A 20,217-nucleotide genomic window follows, 5' to 3' on the forward strand; every position below is an offset into this window, starting at 1 on the left:
GTGTTTTAGTTTCCAATCCACCATCAGTACTTTAAAAAGTAGAAAATAAAAATGAATTTCTAAATGCTTACTCTCACTTTCTATACTTATTACAGACTAGTAACAGTTTCTAAACCAGAACTAGTTACAGACCACAATAAATGCTTGAGAGTGTACAGAAACCCACAATAATAACTTATTGAATACTGATTAGGAAGCTGGAAGTAAACTAGGCCTTTAGGTAAGCTGATTAAACAAAAGTTACACAATTGTCTTTCTGTCTATCATAAGAGCCCTATAATGGGAGTTTCACATGTTTGTTTTCTGAGACAACTGAGAAAATCAGATAAACAACAGGTTATACATAACACCCTGTTGAGGTTCTTCATACTACTAATCACAATTGGTAATTATTTTATTTATTCTTTCCTTGATTATTGCTTGTATTCACCCAAAGAATATAAGTTCAAAAAGGGCAGGGTAATCTATCTTGTTTTCCACTGAATTCTCATCACCTGGCATAGTGGTTGGCTCACATAAATACTCAATAAAAACTTATTTGGATTGACTGAGAGACAGTCAGATGGAAGGCTGAATGGATGGATGGACAGACAGACAGATAGGTGGGTGAGCAGGTGGGTAGATAGAGGGAAGGAAGGAAGGAAGGAGGGGAGGAAGGGAGGGAGGGTAGATGAATGAATAAACTTATTTAGTAGATCTAATAAATAAATGGATAGAGTCAATTTTGGTCAATTACCAGATCAACTCTTAATTTAAAAATCTTGTGGAATTTCATATGCACACTTCTATTTCTGAATCAGCCCATGTTGTACAAACACATTCACCACACATCATGATTTTCCAAACACAACAGTAAGGCTTTGTATAAGCAATCTGAGTATGCCCTGTGTAGATGAGGCATGAGGAAAGAGAAGCAAAGGCAAGTTCAAGAGCAGGAAGTGATCTGCTCTAAAGTCATATCAAGCACTTTTGATGAAAAGTTCCTTGAGTTTCAGACTCTTAAATCATTAGCCAGGATTCTAATGATTAGGATAAATGACTACATTCCTTTTCCTTAAGAAGCAAATATTGAATGTTTAGAGAACACAGGTTTTATGTTGGGATAAAACCGGATTCAGAGGCAATTTGTAAATCCTTAGCTTTAAAGTTTTTAGCTATCGCTCTGGTTTCCTTATATTGTTGAACTGCTGGCATTGCATTATGCCACACACGGTTTTCAACAGCGCGGAATCTAATTGGTTCATACATAACAAAGTCTTCTGTTGTTTATATAATTGGCACATAATAATTCTTTTCCAGGATTTGTTTTTCCAGGCTTCTCAGTGATCTGTTGAATAAGGCCAGAGTACTTCCCGCAAATAAGCTTTTAAGATAGATCTTAATTCCAAGTCAATGTTTTCTAGTAACTTCAGTGTACCTCCTCTTTGAGAACTTTGGATCAAGATAAATCAAAATGTTATGTGGAAAGTTAAACAGTGTTGAGTTTGGTGCTAGCTGTAATTGCATTGTACCATGACTAGAACAGTCTCAGTACATTCTTTTCAGAGTGTCTTATTCACCATTTTAATACTGCAACAGATTGAAACCTGTTGTAATTATTTTTTATCTCCTTTAGTCTCCAGAAATCAAGATGCCAAATCAAATGAAATTTGGATCCCCAGAGTTATAATAATTGTAACTTTTATATGTTATTAATCTGTTTATTATTAATAAAACATAATTCCTAACATAATAAGTTCTTGAGACTATGCTCCTTATAAAACCAGTATAAGACAGAATTCCATATGTGTTTAACAAATCAAATAGATACTAGGCACTTATGCTGCTATGATCTGAGCCCTTGATATTGTTTGAATTGTTTGTGGCATCTTAGTATTTTAAAGAGACTACAAATGGAGAGAGCAGATAAGCTCACCCAAAAGAACAGACCTTGAAGTCTGATTCAATATCTATTTAATCAGAGAACTATCCAGTACTGTAATATATACAATATATTATCTGAGGCATTTTGTTAAATCTAGGTTTATCATGAAAGACCTAGCTCCAGATTAAAATCACAGCCTGTATTTTGAGAGGAAAGAGAAAAGGAAAAAAAGGAAGAGATATTCTAGTTAGGGGAAGGTGATGTTAAAAATTTAGGCAAAAATCAAAAGCTTTTAAGAAAAAACTATTTGAGACTGAAAAGAAAAATAAGGTTTTTTTAAGTTACTGTTTTTAAGTTAAAGTTATAAAATACTTTCTACATTTCTCATGCGTTGAAAATAAAATTTAAAGCACAGGTTCTGTGAAGTAAAGGCCTAAATTAAGAGCCAAGAAAGTAATAGGACATCTCTTCACTAAAGTAATTTCTATGAACAAAGTGTTTTAATATGAATATTGAATCATTTTTATGCACAAAATATTGATTTTTTTCATCTTTTCACCATGCTATAGGCTGAATATTTGTGTCTCTCCTAAATTCATATGTTGAAATCCTAACCCCCAATGTGACAGTATTAGGAGGTAGGGCCAATGGGAGGTGATTTGGTCATGAGGGTGGAGCCTTCATGAATGGGATTAGTGCACTTATAAAAGAGGCCCCAGAGAAATCCCTTGTCCCTTCCACCATGTGAGGTTACAGTGAGAAGACAGACACCTATGATGAAGTGGGCTCTCATCAGACACTGAACCTGTGGGGCCATGATCTTGGACTTCCCAGACTCCAGAATTGTGAGAAATAAATTTTGTTGTTTATAAGTCATGAAGCCTATGATATTTTGTTATAGCAGTCTGAATGGACTCAGACATACCATAGAACCAAGAACACTGAAATTCACTAAAAATTAAACAAGAAATGCCCATTTAGGTCCTTTTCAAATGTTTTTTCTCTCTCTTTTAAGAAGATGAATTAGACCACAGTTAAGATTGCAGGACTTTTGGATAATAGAAATAATATACAGATGGTCCCTGACTTAAGATGGTTTGACTTACAATTTTCTGACTTTACAATGATGCAAAAGCAATATGCATTCAGTAGAAACTATACTTTGAATTCTGAATTTTGATCTTTTCCTGGGCTAGTGATATGTGGTATGCTACTCTCTCATGATGCTGGAGAGCAGCAGTGAGCTGCAGCTCCCAGTCAGCCATGTGATTATGAGGGTAAACAACTGATACACTCACAACCTTTCCATAACCATACAACCATTCTGTTTTCACTCAGTATAATATTAAATAAAGTACATGAGATATTTGACACTTTATTATAAAATAGGCTTTGTGTAAGATAACTTTGCCCAACTGTAGGCTAACGTAAGTGTTCTGAGCTTGTTTAAGGTAGGCCAGGCTAAGCTATGATGTTCAGTAGATTAAGTGTATTAAATGCATTTTTGACTTAATATTTTCAACTTATGATGGGTTTAATAGGACATAACCCCATCATAAGTCAAGGAAGATCCATACTAAACTTGAGCCAACTTCTTAATCACTATGCAAGAAGTTTTTGGGGGGGCATCTTGTTACAGTTTGTAAGATGTTGTTAAAGGTTCTAAGGGCAAAGCAGTAGAAATTACATTCTTAAGAGAGTTGCTCAAAATAACATTTTAAGAATCAATTCCTACTGTAATCAATCATATGACCTAGAAGTAGGTATAATCCATTCATTCATTCATGCATTTAACATATAGTAAGCTAGGCAATGTGCCAGGCAAAGGGACAAAAAAAATTGAAAAACAAGAGCTTCTAGTTTCTGGTCCAGCATATAAGGAATTTGGGTGTCATCACTCTATATTAACAACAAGTGAAAAGCTGAGCAAACTGAAAATCAAAACTCTTCTTAGATCCTTCAGAAAATGAAGTCACAGGGCAAATCACTGCCACCACAAGTGGAGAGACAGACAGAATCACAACTTACTGGAACAGAAACCCATGATCAGAAACCTCCATAGCAACCCGAGCGAGGGTAGGGAAATCTAAACTGTAACCAACAAATTGCTGTAGGCTCAGTGTGGTCAAGTCTGAGAGTAAAAACCTCCCAGTGAGGTCATTCATAGAGAGGTCCCCACACTTTTGTAAGTATTACCTCCAGGAGCTCAATCACAGTTCATCCCACAGTGAAGTACACAGAAATACCCTCTGGTGCATCCAGCAGGAAGATGTGGGAAACCACAATTTCATAATATTACAGAACATTCTGTTTTTCTTAACAAGGCCTCCTTCAAGAGAAACTATTTTACCAGAACCTAACCTACTGGGTTTTTTATTAGAACCTAACTGATTGAAGAAAGGAGAATACTCAACTCCAGCCCACATAAGTGTACTGTTGCACCTAAGGGGGAGAAAAATCTGAGAAGCACTTGTGAAGTTCACTGCTCAAGGGCACAGTCTCAATAAAAGACTGAGACCTAATTATAGGACAACAGAACACTTCCCTTTCCCCCAGACCTTACACCACTAAAGGCCTAATTATCAGTTTCTTTTATCTAGTATGTCATGCCCACCTTTCAACAAAAAAATCACAAGGTAGGGAATTCCCTGGCAGTCCAGTGGTTAATACTTCGCCTTCCAATGCAGGGGGTACAAGTTCGATCCCTGGTGAAGGAGCTAAGATCCCATATGCTTCGTGGCCAAAAAACCAAAACAAAAAAACAGAAACAATATTGTAACAAATTCAATAAAGACTTTAAAAATGGTCCATGTCAAAAAAAAAAAAACCAAAAACTTTAAAAAAAAATTACAATGTACGCTAAAAGGCAAAAAACACAGTATGAAGAGATTGAGCAAGCATCAGAACCAGAGTCAGATATGCCAGAAATGTTGGGATTATCAGTCTAGGAATTCAAAACAACTATGAATAATATGCTAAGAGCTCTACTGGAAAAAGTAGAAAACATGCAAGAACAGACAGTGTAAGCAGAGAGAATGAAATTTTAATAAAATTAAAAAAGAAATGCAAGAGATAAAAAACAACAACAACACTTTAACAGGAATGAAGAATGGCTATGATGGGCACAGCAGACTGAACATGGCTAAGGAAAAAAAACCTGTGAGCTTGAGGCTATGACAACAGAAACCTCCAAACCAAAAAGCAAAGAGAAAAAGACTAAAAAACAGAATATCCAAGAACTGTGGGACAATTACAAAAGGTATAATATACCGCCAATGGAAATACCAGAAGGAGAAGAAACAGAAAAAGGAACAAAAATATTTGAAACAATAATGACTCAGAACTTCCCCAAATTAATGTCAAAAACTAAACCACAGGTCCAGGAAGTTCAGAACACCAAGCAGGATAAATGCCAAAAAAACTACATGTAGGCATATTATATTCAAACTACAGAAAATCAGAGATAAAGAAAAATTCTTGAAAGAAGCCAGAGGGAAAAAAACCACCTTACTTATAGAGGAACAAAGAAAAGAACTAAATTCAACTATTCTTCAGAAAACATGCAAGCAAAAAAAGAATGGAGTGAAATATTTAAAGTGTTGAGAGAAAAGAACCACCAAGCTAGAATTCTGTACCTTGTGAAATTATCCTTCAAAAGATAATGGAGAAATAAAGAGTTTCTCAAACAAAAATCAAGGGAATTTGATGCCAGTAGATCAGCTTTGCAATAAGTGTTTTAAAAAGTTCTTTAGGAAAATTATTTAAGCCAGAAATTCTGATCTACGTAAAGAAAGGAAGAGCATCAGAGAATGAATAAGTGAAGGTAAAATAAGAAATATTATTTTTCTTATTCTTAATTGATCTGACAGGTAGTAGTGTGTTCAAAATAATAATAGCAACAATGTATTCAATTATGTCTATTTATATATATGCTTCTGTATAAGTAAAATGAATGGCAGCAACAATACAAGGGACAAAGAGGGAGGAAGTGGGAATACAGTTGACCCTTGAACAACACAGGTTTGAACTGTGCAAGTCCACTTACATGCAGATTATTTTCAATAGTAAACACTACAGTGCTACAATATCTAGAGTTGGTTGAATTAGATGATGCAGAACTGCGGATAAAGAGGGACCATGTGTACAGAGCAGTCCCGGATAAACAAAGAAGATATTTTCGACTGTGCAGAGGGTGGGCACCCCCTACCTCTACTCTGTTCAGGGGGTCAACTGTATTTTGTTATAATAACATACTTCCAAGACCTGTGAGGCACTATAGTGTTGTTTAAAGGTAACCTGGATTAGTTGAAAACATTTATTGCAAATTTTAGGGCAACTACAAAAAATTTTATTCTCTCTCACCTATTTCTCTCATCCTCCCAGTGCCCACCCCTCTGGCAACCACTTATTCTCTGTATCTATGGCTCTCTGTTTTGTTATATTTGTTCATTTTTTTGTTTTTAGAGTTCATGTATAAGTGAAGCCAGATGGTATTTGTCTTTCCCTAATTTCACTTTAAAGAAATAAACCCACTTTAAATGTAAAGGCATATATAAATAGATTAAAAGTACAGAAAAAGATATACCATGTTAATACTAATTAAAGAAAGTTGTAGTAACTAATTTTACACAGAGCAGACATCAGAGCAAGAGAAATTATCAGATAAGGGGTACCATATAATGATAAAGGGGCCAATACTCCAGAAAGACATAATAATTTTTAATGTGTATATGCCTAACAGTGTATCAAAATAACATGAGGCAAAAACTGACAGAACTGCAAAGAGAAATAGATGAATCCACTATTAAGTTGGAGACTTCAATATTCCTCTATCAAAAATGGACAGACACAGAAGTTAGAAAATCAGTAAGGATATAGTTGAACTCTATACAATCATCAGTCAATTGGATATAATTAACACCTATAGACTACTTCATCCAACAACAGCAAAATAACATTATTCTCAAGCTCACAGGGAACATTCACCAAGATAAATCACATTATAGGTCATAAAACACAATTTAACGAATTCAAGAGAATGCAACTCATACAATGTATGCTCTCAGACCATGATGGAATTAAACCAGAAATCAATAACAGAAAGACAGCTGGAAAATCCCCAAATACTTGGACATTAAAAAACACATAGGTTAAAAAAGAAATCTCAAGGGAAAAAAGATTTCAAATAAATGAAAATAAAAAAGAAATTTATCAGATTTTGTGGTATGCAGCAAAAGCAGTACAGAGGGAAATTTATAATATTAAATGCTATAGAAAATAAGAAATATCTAATATAGAAATATCTAATATATCTCATACAAAAAATATATATTTGTAGTATAATATAAATATCTTGTATAGAAAAGAATATGTAATACAAAAAAGAAGAAATATCTAAAATCAATAATCTAAGCTTCCATCTTAGGAAACCAGAAAAAGAAGACTAAATTAAATCCAAATTAGGCAGAAGAAAAATAAATAAATAACAATTACAGAAGAATCAACCAATTGAAAATAGGAAATTGGTAGGGAAAATCAATGAAACTAAAAACTGGTTCTCTGAAAAGATCATTACATTTTATAAGTTTCTAGCCAGGCTAACTAAGAAAATAAGGAGATGACACAAATTACTAACATCAAAATGAAAGAATATTTACCTTATTTAGCATAAGGAATGTGGTTAATATTGTAATAACTTTGTATGGGGATGAATGCTTACTAGACTTATTGTGGTGACCATTTCATAATGTATGCAGATGTCAAATCACTATGTAGTACACCTGAACCTTACATAATATTGTATGTCAACTATATTTCAATTAAAATTTTTTTTAAAGAAATGAAAGGGGGCAAGTCACTACATCTCTTAATACATATTATTAATAGTAAAGAAATACTATGAACAACTCTATGCCCACTAGTTTGATAACTTAGATGAAATGAACAAATTCCTTAAAAGATACAATCTGCCAAAACACATAAGAAGAAATAGACAATCTGAATAGGCATATACTTTTTAAAGAAATTGAATTGATAATTAATAACCTTCCAAATTGGAAAGCACCAATCCCAGATAGATTCACTGGTGAATTCTACAAATCACCTAAAGTAGAATTTCTACCAATTTTCTACAATCTCATTCAGAAGACAGAAGCAAAAGGGATACATCCTAAATCATTCTATGAAACCAGCATTGCCATAATACCAAAACTAGACATTACAGATCATGATCATGAACATAGATGCAAAATGCTTTAAAAAATTAACAAGTGAAATCCAACAATGTATAAAGAGAATTATACACCATGACCAAGTGGGATTTATCCCAGATATGCAGGGTTGGTTCAACATTTGAAAATCAATTAATACAATCCATCATATCAATGGGCAAGAAAAATAATAAGGCCATATCAACAGATGCAGAAAAAGTCTTTGACAAAATCCACCATCAATGCCTGATAAAAACTCTTAGCAAAGTAGGAATAGAGGGAAAGGTCATCAACTTGATAAAGAACCTCTGCAAAAACCCTACAGCTATTATTACTGAATGATGAAAAATGTGAAGCTTTCCCACTAAGATCAACATCAAGGCAAGAATGCCCCCTCTTACAACTGCTTTCAGCATCCTAATCTTAGCTAATGCAAGACAAGAAAAGGAAATAAAAGGCATACAGATTGAGAAGAACAAAATAAAACTGTTTTTGTTCACAGATGATGTTATCATCTATGTAGAGAGTGCAAAAGGATCAATACTAAAACTCCTGGAACTAATAAGTGACTATAGGAAGATTGCAAGATACAAGGTTAATATACATAAGTCAACTGCTTTCCTACATACCAGCAATGAACAAGTGGAATTTTAAATTAAAAACAAAATACAATTTACATTAGCACTCCCCAAAATGAAATACTTAGGTATAAATCTAAAAAAATATACACAAGATCAGGATGAGAAAAACTACAAAAAGTGATGAATTAAATCGAAGAAAAATTAAACAAGTGGAGAGATATTCCATGTTCATGGATAGGAAGACTCAATATTGTCAAGATGTTGGTTCTTCTCAACTTGATCTATAGATTCAGTGCAATCCCAGTCAAAATCCCAGCAAGTTATTTTGTGTATATGGCAAACTGATTCTAAAGTTTACATGGAGATGCAAAAGAACAGTCAACACATTATTGAAGGAGAAGAACAAAATCAGAGAACTGACACTACTCAACTTCAATGATTTTGGAAGTTGACTTAAAATATTAAGGCAGTCTAATAAGAACACCTTCAGTTTTCCAACTTTTTGCTCAATGATTCTCTTTAACTCCACTTCTCTTTAACTCCACTTATCTCCTTTCCTCCTGTCTCAAGAAACAAAACAAAACAAACAAAAAAAACCCCCAACTACTCCTACAGGACAAAGGCAAATCCCTCTATATACCCATCCTGTTAGACAGATGTTCTTGCTTTCTCTCTCCCACCACCAACATTGGTGTTCTATATAACCCCTCAATTTAGGAATCACCCATTCCCTAAGCCTTTACAGTTAGAATTCTACCCTCACTCTTCTACATCACTCCTCTACACCTAAAGACTCTCTTAAATATGGGTTCTCACAAGTAGATGGGCATGTATCAGCACCACCTGGAAGGTGTGATAAAACACAGACCACTGTTCCCACCCCTTGGGCAGTAGGGCTCAGTGAGGCTCAAAAATATGCATTTCTTGCAAGTTTTCAAGTGACACAGATGATGCTGGTGCAGGAACCACACTTTGAGAACCACTGCTCTCAAAGACCATGTGGTAGCAGAATCAATTAGGATTTTCTGAGTTATCACCTCCCTTTATTGTTTTGGCTCTCAAGATCCATAATCTGCACCAACTTGCACCAATCTTGGATCCAATTACATCCTTTATGCATCCTCCAGTCATCGAATGGCTGAACCAGTCATTGTTTTCCACACATGCTCCATGCCTCATGTTTTTCCCTCTGCCTACAGCACCTTTCTTCACCCACCTTAATCATTCATATCACAGTTTAAGTCTTGAAGCCTCATTCTAAATGCCACTTCCTGTGGAAAACCTTCCCTGAATAGCCCAACTCCTAGCCAAATGATAATAACTGCTTCCTTTTCTGAACTACCTTAGCATTTTATCTACATATCTCTTATTCAAGGGTATAATTTTTTTGGGGGGGAGGGGAGCTCTTTTCAAGAATAAAGATTTCAAAACTATAAACACAAAATTATGTACAGGGCCTTGAAAGGGGCTCAGGCAAGTGAAGTTCTTTGAAACCTCAGCCTTGTTAGCTTCAGAGTAATTCTGCTTTAGCTGTTACTGGATTTCACATTTCCCCTTTTAGAATGACATCTTCTGTGACAGATCTCTCTCTCTCTCTTTCTGTCTTCTTTCTTCTGCTCCTTCTTTTTCTTCTTTTAAGAGAAGCAGGTAAAATAGGACTTTGAGGTCAGACAGATCTGAGTTTGAGATCCCTGCTACTTCACTCACTTAACTGATTGTTATTTTCTTCCACTATGCGCAAAAAGGGTAATAACATCTACCTTTGGAGTTAAAATAAGATCAAATGTGATAGCAAATAAAGGTCTTTAAACAGTGCTTAGGACATGATAAGCACTCTATAAACATCTATAGCCTTATGTGAGTGATTTTCAATTCCCCCAAAGCACCTAGGGAGTGTCTTGCAAAGACACATCACCTGCTTCCTGTATAAAGGTTCAGAGAAGATGGAATGCCTGAGCATATTGCTTCTTCCTCATTTTACAGCATCTCTGATTACTACTCTCGCATCAAGGAAACTACCTACAAAAACGAGGACTCTGAAACTCTGTCACCCTACTTGGACTTGTTTGTATTTAATTTAGTGGGCAAGTGAGCATTGGAAAAGCAAATGGATGGGAGAATGTCAGGAGGAGGGAAAGCAAATAATTTACCAAATCTATTCCTCCTGTGGATCAACCTATCTGTTGCTGTTGTTATAACTTCACAGCGCTTTTGGCATCCATCCTGGTGACCCTCAGCTGCCTATGGCATTCACTGATGTATAAGCAAGAAAGAGTAATTAATTATGCTTTTCTCAATGGAAGGGAAGAATGAAGGCAAACCATTAATTTTACTTAGTTCCAAAGCATAACTTTAGACAACCTCATTCTAATATTAGGGGAAAATTCAGTCTAAAACCTAGTCTTTCCATTTATGCCCATTTATACTTTTCTCTCAGAAAAAAAAATCTCATTCTTGATGAGCATAAATATAATAGAGAGCTAATTTTAGTAGTATGTGAATATATTTTTCCTAACTAGACTAAAAGATAAGTCAAAATTTCCAGTGTGCAATTTCAAGCCATTTAGCATAAGATGTAGAAAATTTTTGCTCACTCTATACATTTTTCTTATCAGAACTTTGCCTAATACATCCAATTATCAAACATTCCTAAACCCATGGGCAAAAGCAAGTGAAAACAGTCTGTTTCTGTGTTGGTGACAGTGATGGTGGCCTAACGAAACTTACTGACCATTATCTCCCCAGTTAAAAAAAAAATCTCTGTTTGAGATTAAACCACAGAGAGATGAAGTTTTAAATTCAGTTTTCAGTGAATTCGTTGGTGGCGCAGTGGTTAAGACTTCGCGCTCCCAATGCAGGGGGCCGGGTTAGATCCCTGGTCAGGGAACTAGATCCCAAATGCATGCCACAACTAAGGAGCCGGTGAGCTGCAACTAAGACCAGCACAACCCAATAAATATTTTAAAAAATAAATAAAATAAAATTCAGTTTTCATAAGAAGTGGCCCTATTGTATTCTATCTCAATTTAAATGGAAAAGAAAGCAATCAAAACAATATAATACTCCTGCTAGATTTATAGAGTGGCCCAGAATAAGGAATCTGGAGAGAATGCAAAATCACATTTACACAGCATAAAATGTAGGGAGAATGACCATCCCTTTCTCTAAGAATCAATTCCAGAATCCGTATATTTGAGTAACTTCTGTGAATTCAGCCCAGCGCTGGGATCCATAAAAAACACTTCAAAATAGTACAAGGTTATTTTTGCTTATTAAATAATAAAAAATTATTGCTTCATAAATAATTATAATTTAGCACATTATTGGGAAAAAAATTTAACAATCCATACCTTGATGAAAACTCCAACTAAACAAGAAAATTGGAAAAAGCTAAGAAAAAAAGTACCACTTGTTTGAAAGAGTGTCAATTACATAAAATTTAAGAAAACTTTAGATGGAGTCAGCAACAAAATATTTCCCTCACCTGAAATGGAAGATAGTTTCAAGATGCAAAATCTAAAACATGTTATAATTTTGGTTTATTTAACAGCTTCTTTAGTTGGTAAGGTAGCAATCAATTAGATATTCTGCAAGTAGAATCACATTTAAAATGGTCCCGGGGCTTCCCTGGTGGTGCAGTGGTTGAGAATCCGCCTGCCAACGCAGTTCGATTCCTGGTCCAGGAAGATCCCACATGCCACAGAGCAACTAAGCCTGTGGGCCACAACTACAGAGCCTGTGCTCTAGAGCCCGTGAGCCACAACTATTGAGCCTGCATACCACAACCACTGAAGCCCACGCACCTAGATCCCGTGCTCTGCAACAAGAGAAGCCACCGCAATGAGAAGCCTGCGCACCGCAACGAAGAGTAGCCCCTGCTCACCACAACTAGAGAAAGCATGTGCACAGCAACAAAGACCCAACTCAGCCAAAAATAAATAAGTCAAATAAATTAATTTTTTTTAAAAAAAGATCCCATTATATGCCCAGGAGTGGGATTGCTGGATCATATGGTAGCTCCATTTTTAGTTTTTTAAGGAAACTCCATACTGTTCTCCATAGTGGCTGTATCAATTTACATTCCCACCAACAGTGCAAGAGGGTTCCCTTTTCTCCACACCCTCTCCAGCATTTATTATTTGTAGACTTTTTGATGATGGTCACTCTGACCAGTGTGAGGTGATATCTCACTGTAGTTCTGATTTGCATTTCTCTAATAATTAGTGATGTTGAGCATCCTTTCATGTGCCTCTTGGCCATGTGTATGTCTTCTTTGGAGAAATGTCTATTTAGATCTTCTACCCATTTTTTGATTGGGTTGTTTGTTTTTTGATATTGAGCTGCATGAGCTGTTTGTATAAGCAACCTAAATGTCCATTGACAGAGGAATGGATAAAGAAGATGTGGCATATATATATATATATATAATATATATATAATGGAATATTACTCAGCCATAAAAAAGAACGAAATAATATCATTTCCAGCAACATGGATGGACCCAGAGATTGTCATACAGAGTGAAGTAAGTCAGAAAGAGAAAGACAAATATCATATAATATTGCTTATATGTGGAACCTAGAAAAATGGTACAGATGAACTTACTTGCAAAGCAGAAATAGAATTACAGATGTAGAAAACAAACTCATGTTTACCAAGGGGGAAAGAGGTGAGTGGGATGAATTGGGGGATTAGGACTGACATATATACACTACTATGTATAAAATAGATAACTAATGAGCACCTACTGTATAGCACAGGGAGCGCTACTCAGTGCTCTGTGGTGACCTAAATAGGAATGGAATCTAAAAAAGAGTGCATATATGTATATATATAACTGATTCACTCTGATGTACAGCAGAAACTAACATAACATCGTAAAGTAACTATACTCCAATAAAAATTAATACAAAAATAAAATAAAATGGTTCCATTATATAGACTCAGGACTTTGCAAAGTATATTTCACATGAAACAATGACTTCATATAATAACTTGAAAATATTTGTGTTCAATATTGGTCCTAGTCTACAATAACAGTGTTACAAATGGATTCTACTAACACATTGCTTTAGGCTACTGAAATTCACTTACTGAACACAGGTTTAACAAAGGAAGCAATGTTTAAATCTCACCCTCTGGCCAGGACTTATTGAGAAGGAAATGTTCTCTAATATGGCATTCCCACCATCTATATACTTCACTGTGAGGTCTTTCACGGTCATTCGGCCCCCTGAGGGCCAGATGTCATCTTTCTTCACATGATGATTCTCGATAATCATAACTTTTGAGAGCTGGCCATCCTTGGATGGTTTCAGTGACTTGTTAGGTTTACCATCTTCTGCTGGCATATCAATAAACTTAAAGACTCGGCTCACAGATCGCATCTGAAATAAAAATAATTTTTAATTTTTCTTTAAGAGCTGCAGACAATGTCGTAATTAGTTTGGTGTTTGCTAAAAAATAACTTTTAAGATGGGATGCTAGCTAGTCGTCACTTGGTTATTTGTTAGGTTTTTCAATGAACTAACAGGAAATAACTGGATGTAATTAAAAGCTTAACCAAGAGAATTAACTAGGATTTCTATAAATGTGCTCTGTATAAAACTGCTTGTTTTTGTGATCAGTAAATTCTCAGTTATGCAAGTCACACATAAATAGCCAAACTCTACTCAAGGGAATAGATGATGTCAAGGGGAAAACTTTTTTCTACCATGAGTAGTACTACACAATGTTTTACAACTGGTATATTATAATAAAATGTTTCACACCTCTAAACCACTACATAAGAGTCTTGCCTTACTCTCACAGTACATTAATAACTATCAACAATTCTATGTCAGCTGGGTGGTAAGTGGACTCTTGAGGCTTAGTAAATTTTGAATAACCACAATAATCTTCAAACAAATTTAAGTCACTGGCATATATCTGTAGTTAAATATTACATTTTTAATCTGAATTACTTAAAGATCAATTTCCATTGCTGAGCAAAATGTGACTGTGTATAAGAGCTGTATTTAAAATTCAACCATTTTTAAAATTATTTTTTAAAATGTATTTTATTGAAGTATAGTTGATTTACAATGTTGTGTTAGTTTCTGATATACAGCAAAGTGATTCAGTTATGCATATGTATATAAATTCTTTTTCATATTCTTTTCCCTTATGGTTTATCACAGGATATTGAATATAGTTCCCTTGCAACAGTAGGACCTTGTTGTTTATCCATTCTATATATAATGGCTTGCATCTGCTAACCTCAAACTCCCAATCCATCCCCCACCCCTGCACTGCCTACCCTCCTTGGCAACCACAAGTCCATTCTCTATGTCTGTGAGTCTGTTTCTGTTTTGTAAATAAGTTCATTTGTGTCATATTTTAGATTCTACATATAAGTGATATCATATAGTATTTGTCTTTCTCCTTCTGACTTACTTCACTTAGTATGATAATCTCTAGTTGCATCCATGTTGCTGCAAATGGCATTAAGAAATTCAACTATTTTTCAAAGGTGCTTAAATTCTTTAACAAGAACATATTTCTCTGAACAACTATAATTTATTGGAATTTGATTTTTAAAATAGCCTGGCATATAATAAGCATCCAATAAATATTTGAAAAAATTTAAGTGAATAAAGGGATAAATATGTGAATGATTAAATATACAAATAAATAAATGAATAAGAAGAAAGAGTTGGAGACTTTGAATTCACTCAATTTCTTTTTTTTTTTTTTTTTTTTTTGCGGTACACGGGCCTCTCACTGTTGTGGCCTCTCCCATTGTGGAGCACAGGCTCTGGACACACAGGCTCAGCGGCCATGGCTCACAGGCCCAGCCGCTCCGCGGCACGTGGGATCTTCCCGGACAGAGGCACAAACCTGTGTCCCCTGCATCAGCAGGCGTACTCTAAACCACGGCGCCACCAGGGAAGCTCTCAATTTCTATTTTTAAAAGATATCATCCTTGATTCTATGGCTTAGTCCTTCGCAGGTGTTAACAGCTTACTAGACAGAAATTTTTTTGTCTTAAAAGTAATTGTTGATTCTGGCTTTACTCAGTCAAGATTTTAACCTTCTCCTTTACAATGTTAATTTCTTATCATTGTATTTATAGTTAAGGTTTAGATTATTAGAAATGATTCTTTTTGCAAAAAAATGGTGGGAAGAAATGCCTTTGGGCATATGTCTCTATTATTTCTATTTTTCATTATCAAAAGGTGAAATGGGAAGAATTCTTCACCTTTAGTATGAATGACTGGTAGATGAATCTGAGAAGTTTAGACATTGATCCTTAACTGAACATTAAAAGTTCCACCTTAGCAAATCTAATAGCGTTGCCTGTTTTCACATGCACTGATCAAGTCTGCTGTTTATAAAGAGCTTTCTTCTGTCTAGTAATTGTGTGCTTCAATTTCCTTCATCTTGAGACTATCTTTGAAGTATCTTCAATAATTATTCAAAATTCAAAAAGGGAATCCTTTTAAGCCAAACCCACTGTAAATGGAAGTGAAAAGTATCCAAAGCCCACATCCATCATAACTAACTCTAGAGGAAATGAAAGGCATATTATAACTAGTCCTCTGACATAGTATTTTAAATTCCAAATTATGGGTGATTTTCAGGGTTTGTTAAATCCTGATTCAGTTATTTTTTATTAATTTTGAATTAAAGTAAACTGTTGACATTTCTGCATGTCAATGCTGTGAAGAATTCTGAACTAGTCTTTGGTTAGGTGCTTTAGTATGTCAAGAAAAGTACTGTATAACAAAAATCTATCGTATTTTCATACTTCCAAGCAATCAAAAAGAACATTTAAATATTGCTATCTAAACTACTCAAAATTATATGTGGTGTTATTAGAAAATGACATTCAAAACTACTATTTTGGTAGCACTAAAATGTAGTGGATAAGCTTTCTGTGTAAGGATTTGTGTTTGGGTACAGCAAATTACATTCTCCATTAGCAAGGGTGAATCCAGAACTTCTTTGTTTGCTTGGTTTTTTTTTGTTTTTTTTTTTTGCGGTATGCAGGCCTCTCACTGTTGTGGCCTCTCCCGTAGCGGAGCACAGGCTCTGGACGCTCAGGCTCAGCAGCCATGGCTCACAGGCCCAGCCGCTCCGCGGCATGTGGGATCTTCCCAGACCGGGGCACGAACCTGCGTCCCCTGCATCGGCAGGCGGACTCTCAACCGCTGCACCACCAGGGAAGCCCTGTTTGCTTGTTTTTTGAATGCAGAACTTCTAATGTCAGCTATGATAGATGGAATGTACCTATCAAATTTAGAAAACAATTTTCAACTCGTCACCTTTCATATAGTCTAATTGCATAAAGTGACCCCAAGACAGGCTATTATAGTTACCCACAGCATGGTCAAATATCCCTGACCAAGAACTAGTTCACCTTAACAATGGGCACTCATCCACAGCACATGAACATTCACTCAACTCAATGGGTTAGAATATTTTCTGATGGGAAGAAAAGGTGGCTAGGGCAGACACCTGCATTATGGTCAGTTTATCAGCCACTGAAATGCCACTACTGAATAGATGATGTGGACAGATAATGTTATGAATTGCTAACTAATTCCTTGTACCTCGCAGGCTCTCCAATTTGCACATTCTACTTTCACTGCCTCTCAAAGGAGAAGCTACATCAGAACCAGAGCACAGAAAATCATTTCTAGTCTTGCAAGTTGCAAAAATTTGCCTTTGTAGTCAGAGATTGACAGTTTGAAAATTCTGAGCCACATGAATATTGCCTTTTAAGCTTCAAAAACCAAAACCTGAAGGACACAAAGCACAGTGTTTATGTAAAAAACAGTAGTCATGGATGAAATTCTGATGGATGAGAAATAGCTTCTCTCCTCACTGCACAATCCAACTCATGAATGGGCTGAGACACCAGTTCCTCTTAAAAGAAGCACTGCCTTGCAACTGAACTCTGGTTCTCTCCTCAAGTAGATTTGAGGGATTTTAGAACATAGGAAGCCTATGCCTCATTTCTAAGGTGCAGCCAGGAATGAGGAGGGCCTTAGAGAAGCTTCCAGTGCCCGGCATGGCACAGGAGCAATAGAGTGGACACGGATGCTTGGCATGTCTAGACATAGATAACTTGACATCGCTTCAGACTTTCTTGTATTTCCAGAATGGTGCTGAAGGGAAGCCAAAGAATCCCAATGCTTTGATCCCTCAGGGTCTTCCATTCCTCAGAGACATGGAAGCAGCTGAGAGAGAGAGAGAGAGCTCACCTAGGGAGAGCTCAGAATCAGGACCAGAAGGACAAAGACCCAATAGACCTGGACTGTACACTTCTAGGTCAGAGAGTCTAGTCTTGGAGACAGCAAGCACAACAAGGGACAACCTAGGGCCAGACGCCCCCTCCTTCACGGTCTTGGTATCCTGTAAACTCCACTCACAATTTATTATAGTTTCACTTCTAGGAAAATCTCTGTATTTGCTGAGGTTTTTTCTTCCACTCGGCGGAAGGCATGTTCAAATAGAAAATAAATTTGACTATAGCACAAGTCATATTTCTCGTACACTTGATTTCACAGCCACAGATTCACACCTGCAATCAGGGATGGATCCAGGTTTGGTGGAACCTGAAACTTCAGTAATTTAGGGGACTCTTCTTAAGAAAAATAATATATATACAATGAAATCTTAGCCATAAAAAGGATGAAATATTGCCATTTGCAGCAACATTGATGGGTCTAGAGAATATCATACTAAGTGAAGCAAGTCAGACAGAGAAAGATAAATATTATATGATATCACTTATATGTGAAATCTAAAAAATAATACTAATGAATCTACCTACAAAACAGAAACAGACTCACAGATACAGAAAACAAACTTATGGTTACTAAGGGGGAATAAATTAGGAGTATGGAATTAACAGATGCACACTACTATAAATAAAATAGATAAGCAACAAGGATTTACTGTATAACAACAAGGATTTACAGGGAACAATATTCAAAAAGAGAGAAGAAAGAAAAAGAATTAAAATTCTGCATAAAAAATTAAGTATAGGGCCTTCAAAGGGTTCCATGCAAGTGGGAGAACGTGAAGCTTACATCTTATGGGCTTCAGTTAAATCCGCTGTGGCTATTACAGTAAACTTATTCAAGCATTGTTTGTTGTATCTTCCCCATCTAGTGTTTACCATCATGCAGTCCCTTAACAAATCTTTGTTCATAATGAATTAATGCATTGTTCTACCTCATCTGCAGAAAGCAGTTTCTGAGCAGGGAGAATGACAGTGCTGCGAGGACCTTAGCAGGAAATCCAGGCTGCAGTTGTAGCCTCGGCCTCTCAGCCTGAAAATATACACTGCTACCTGGGTTAGAAGGAAGTTGTAACATACCAAACTATTTTTAGTCTCATATATTTGTCTTCATTGAGCTTTTTAAACTAACTTAATCCTGTCTCTAATTTGGAATGTCTAAACATTTTCAGGTGATATGTAAAAACTGCTACGCCATTGTCCAGCTATGTAGATGGAGCCGGATGGAAATTCAGAGTTGGCAATTTTCAGAGTTCTGTAGACGGAGTTGGGCAAACTCCTTAACCTTAAGCTCCTGCTTCTGTGCATAGAAACGTGTTTCCCGAAGAGGAATGAGGGGGAAGCTCTGTCTAGCCCCCTGACAGCAAAGTCTCAATGTAGCCATTACCAGCTTAGGTGGGAGAATGTGTCTTAGATTTTAAGAAGTAAATGATGAAGCCAAAATGAGACTCAGGCACTGAAACATCAAACCTTTCCTCACATGAAGAGGAAAACTTGATATAACTTGCACAGACTTCTATAAAATTGGAGTTTAACTAAAATGAAGTGGGATTTTTGCTTGAGTAGCATCTGCTTCAAATTTTTGGCTTGATTATTTAAATTTACTATGCTCAAAAAATTCTCCTGAGTCAATCTTTAAAACTGAATCTCATTATCTTTATGATAGCATCTAAATCAGAGGTCCCCAACCCCCAGTCTGCGGACCTCTACAGGTCCGCAGCCCGTTAGGAACAGGGCCGCACAACAGCAGATGAGCGGTTGGGCAGCGAGCAAAGCCTCATTTGCCGCTCCCCACCGCTCCCCATCGCTCGCGTTACCGCCTGAACCAACCCCCCAACCCCCCGTCCGTGGAAAAATTGTCTTCCACAAAACGGTCCCTGGTGCCAAAAAGGTTGGGGACCGTTGGTCTAAATTACTAATCTAAGCATCAGGAGACCAGAGTCTTTTGGGAAAAGACAGCTCCACAGCCTCATCTCAACTTTATAACAGATATATTCAGTGAAAAAGAAAATGATTCCTGATTTTCCTTTCCACCTTTCGTTAACAAAGAGGCTTAAAGATCTATTCTAGGGCAAGTCAGGAAGCCAGACTCCTCTCCCTCATAAAATATTGCTCTTTTTCCTTTCATCCTTTTGGTTATTTGGAAACCAGTACATCAAAACTGTGCATTAACACCTAAACTACATGCTGTAATACCCCAAAAGCCATGATGATAGAAAATATATTTCATAAGCCTGAGATCTGGCTGGCAACACTGTAAAGAGTTTTCATAAC

At 36.1% G+C, this 20,217-nt stretch overlaps 1 protein-coding gene across 1 annotated transcript in view; it reads right to left on the reverse strand.

Moving 5' to 3' along the window:
• CFTR (CF transmembrane conductance regulator) overlaps nucleotides 1-20,217 on the reverse strand; it is a 197,576-nt gene that overhangs the window by 25,237 nt on the left and 152,122 nt on the right. Inside the window, exon 25 of the mRNA XM_060304940.1 lies at nucleotides 13,790-14,041. Within this exon, the coding sequence (XP_060160923.1) occupies nucleotides 13,790-14,041 (252 nt within the window). The remainder of the gene's footprint in view (nucleotides 1-13,789; nucleotides 14,042-20,217) is intronic.

Source organism: Globicephala melas, chromosome 9, assembly GCF_963455315.2.
Source record: "Globicephala melas chromosome 9, mGloMel1.2, whole genome shotgun sequence".
Lineage (NCBI taxonomy): Eukaryota > Metazoa > Chordata > Mammalia > Artiodactyla > Delphinidae > Globicephala > Globicephala melas.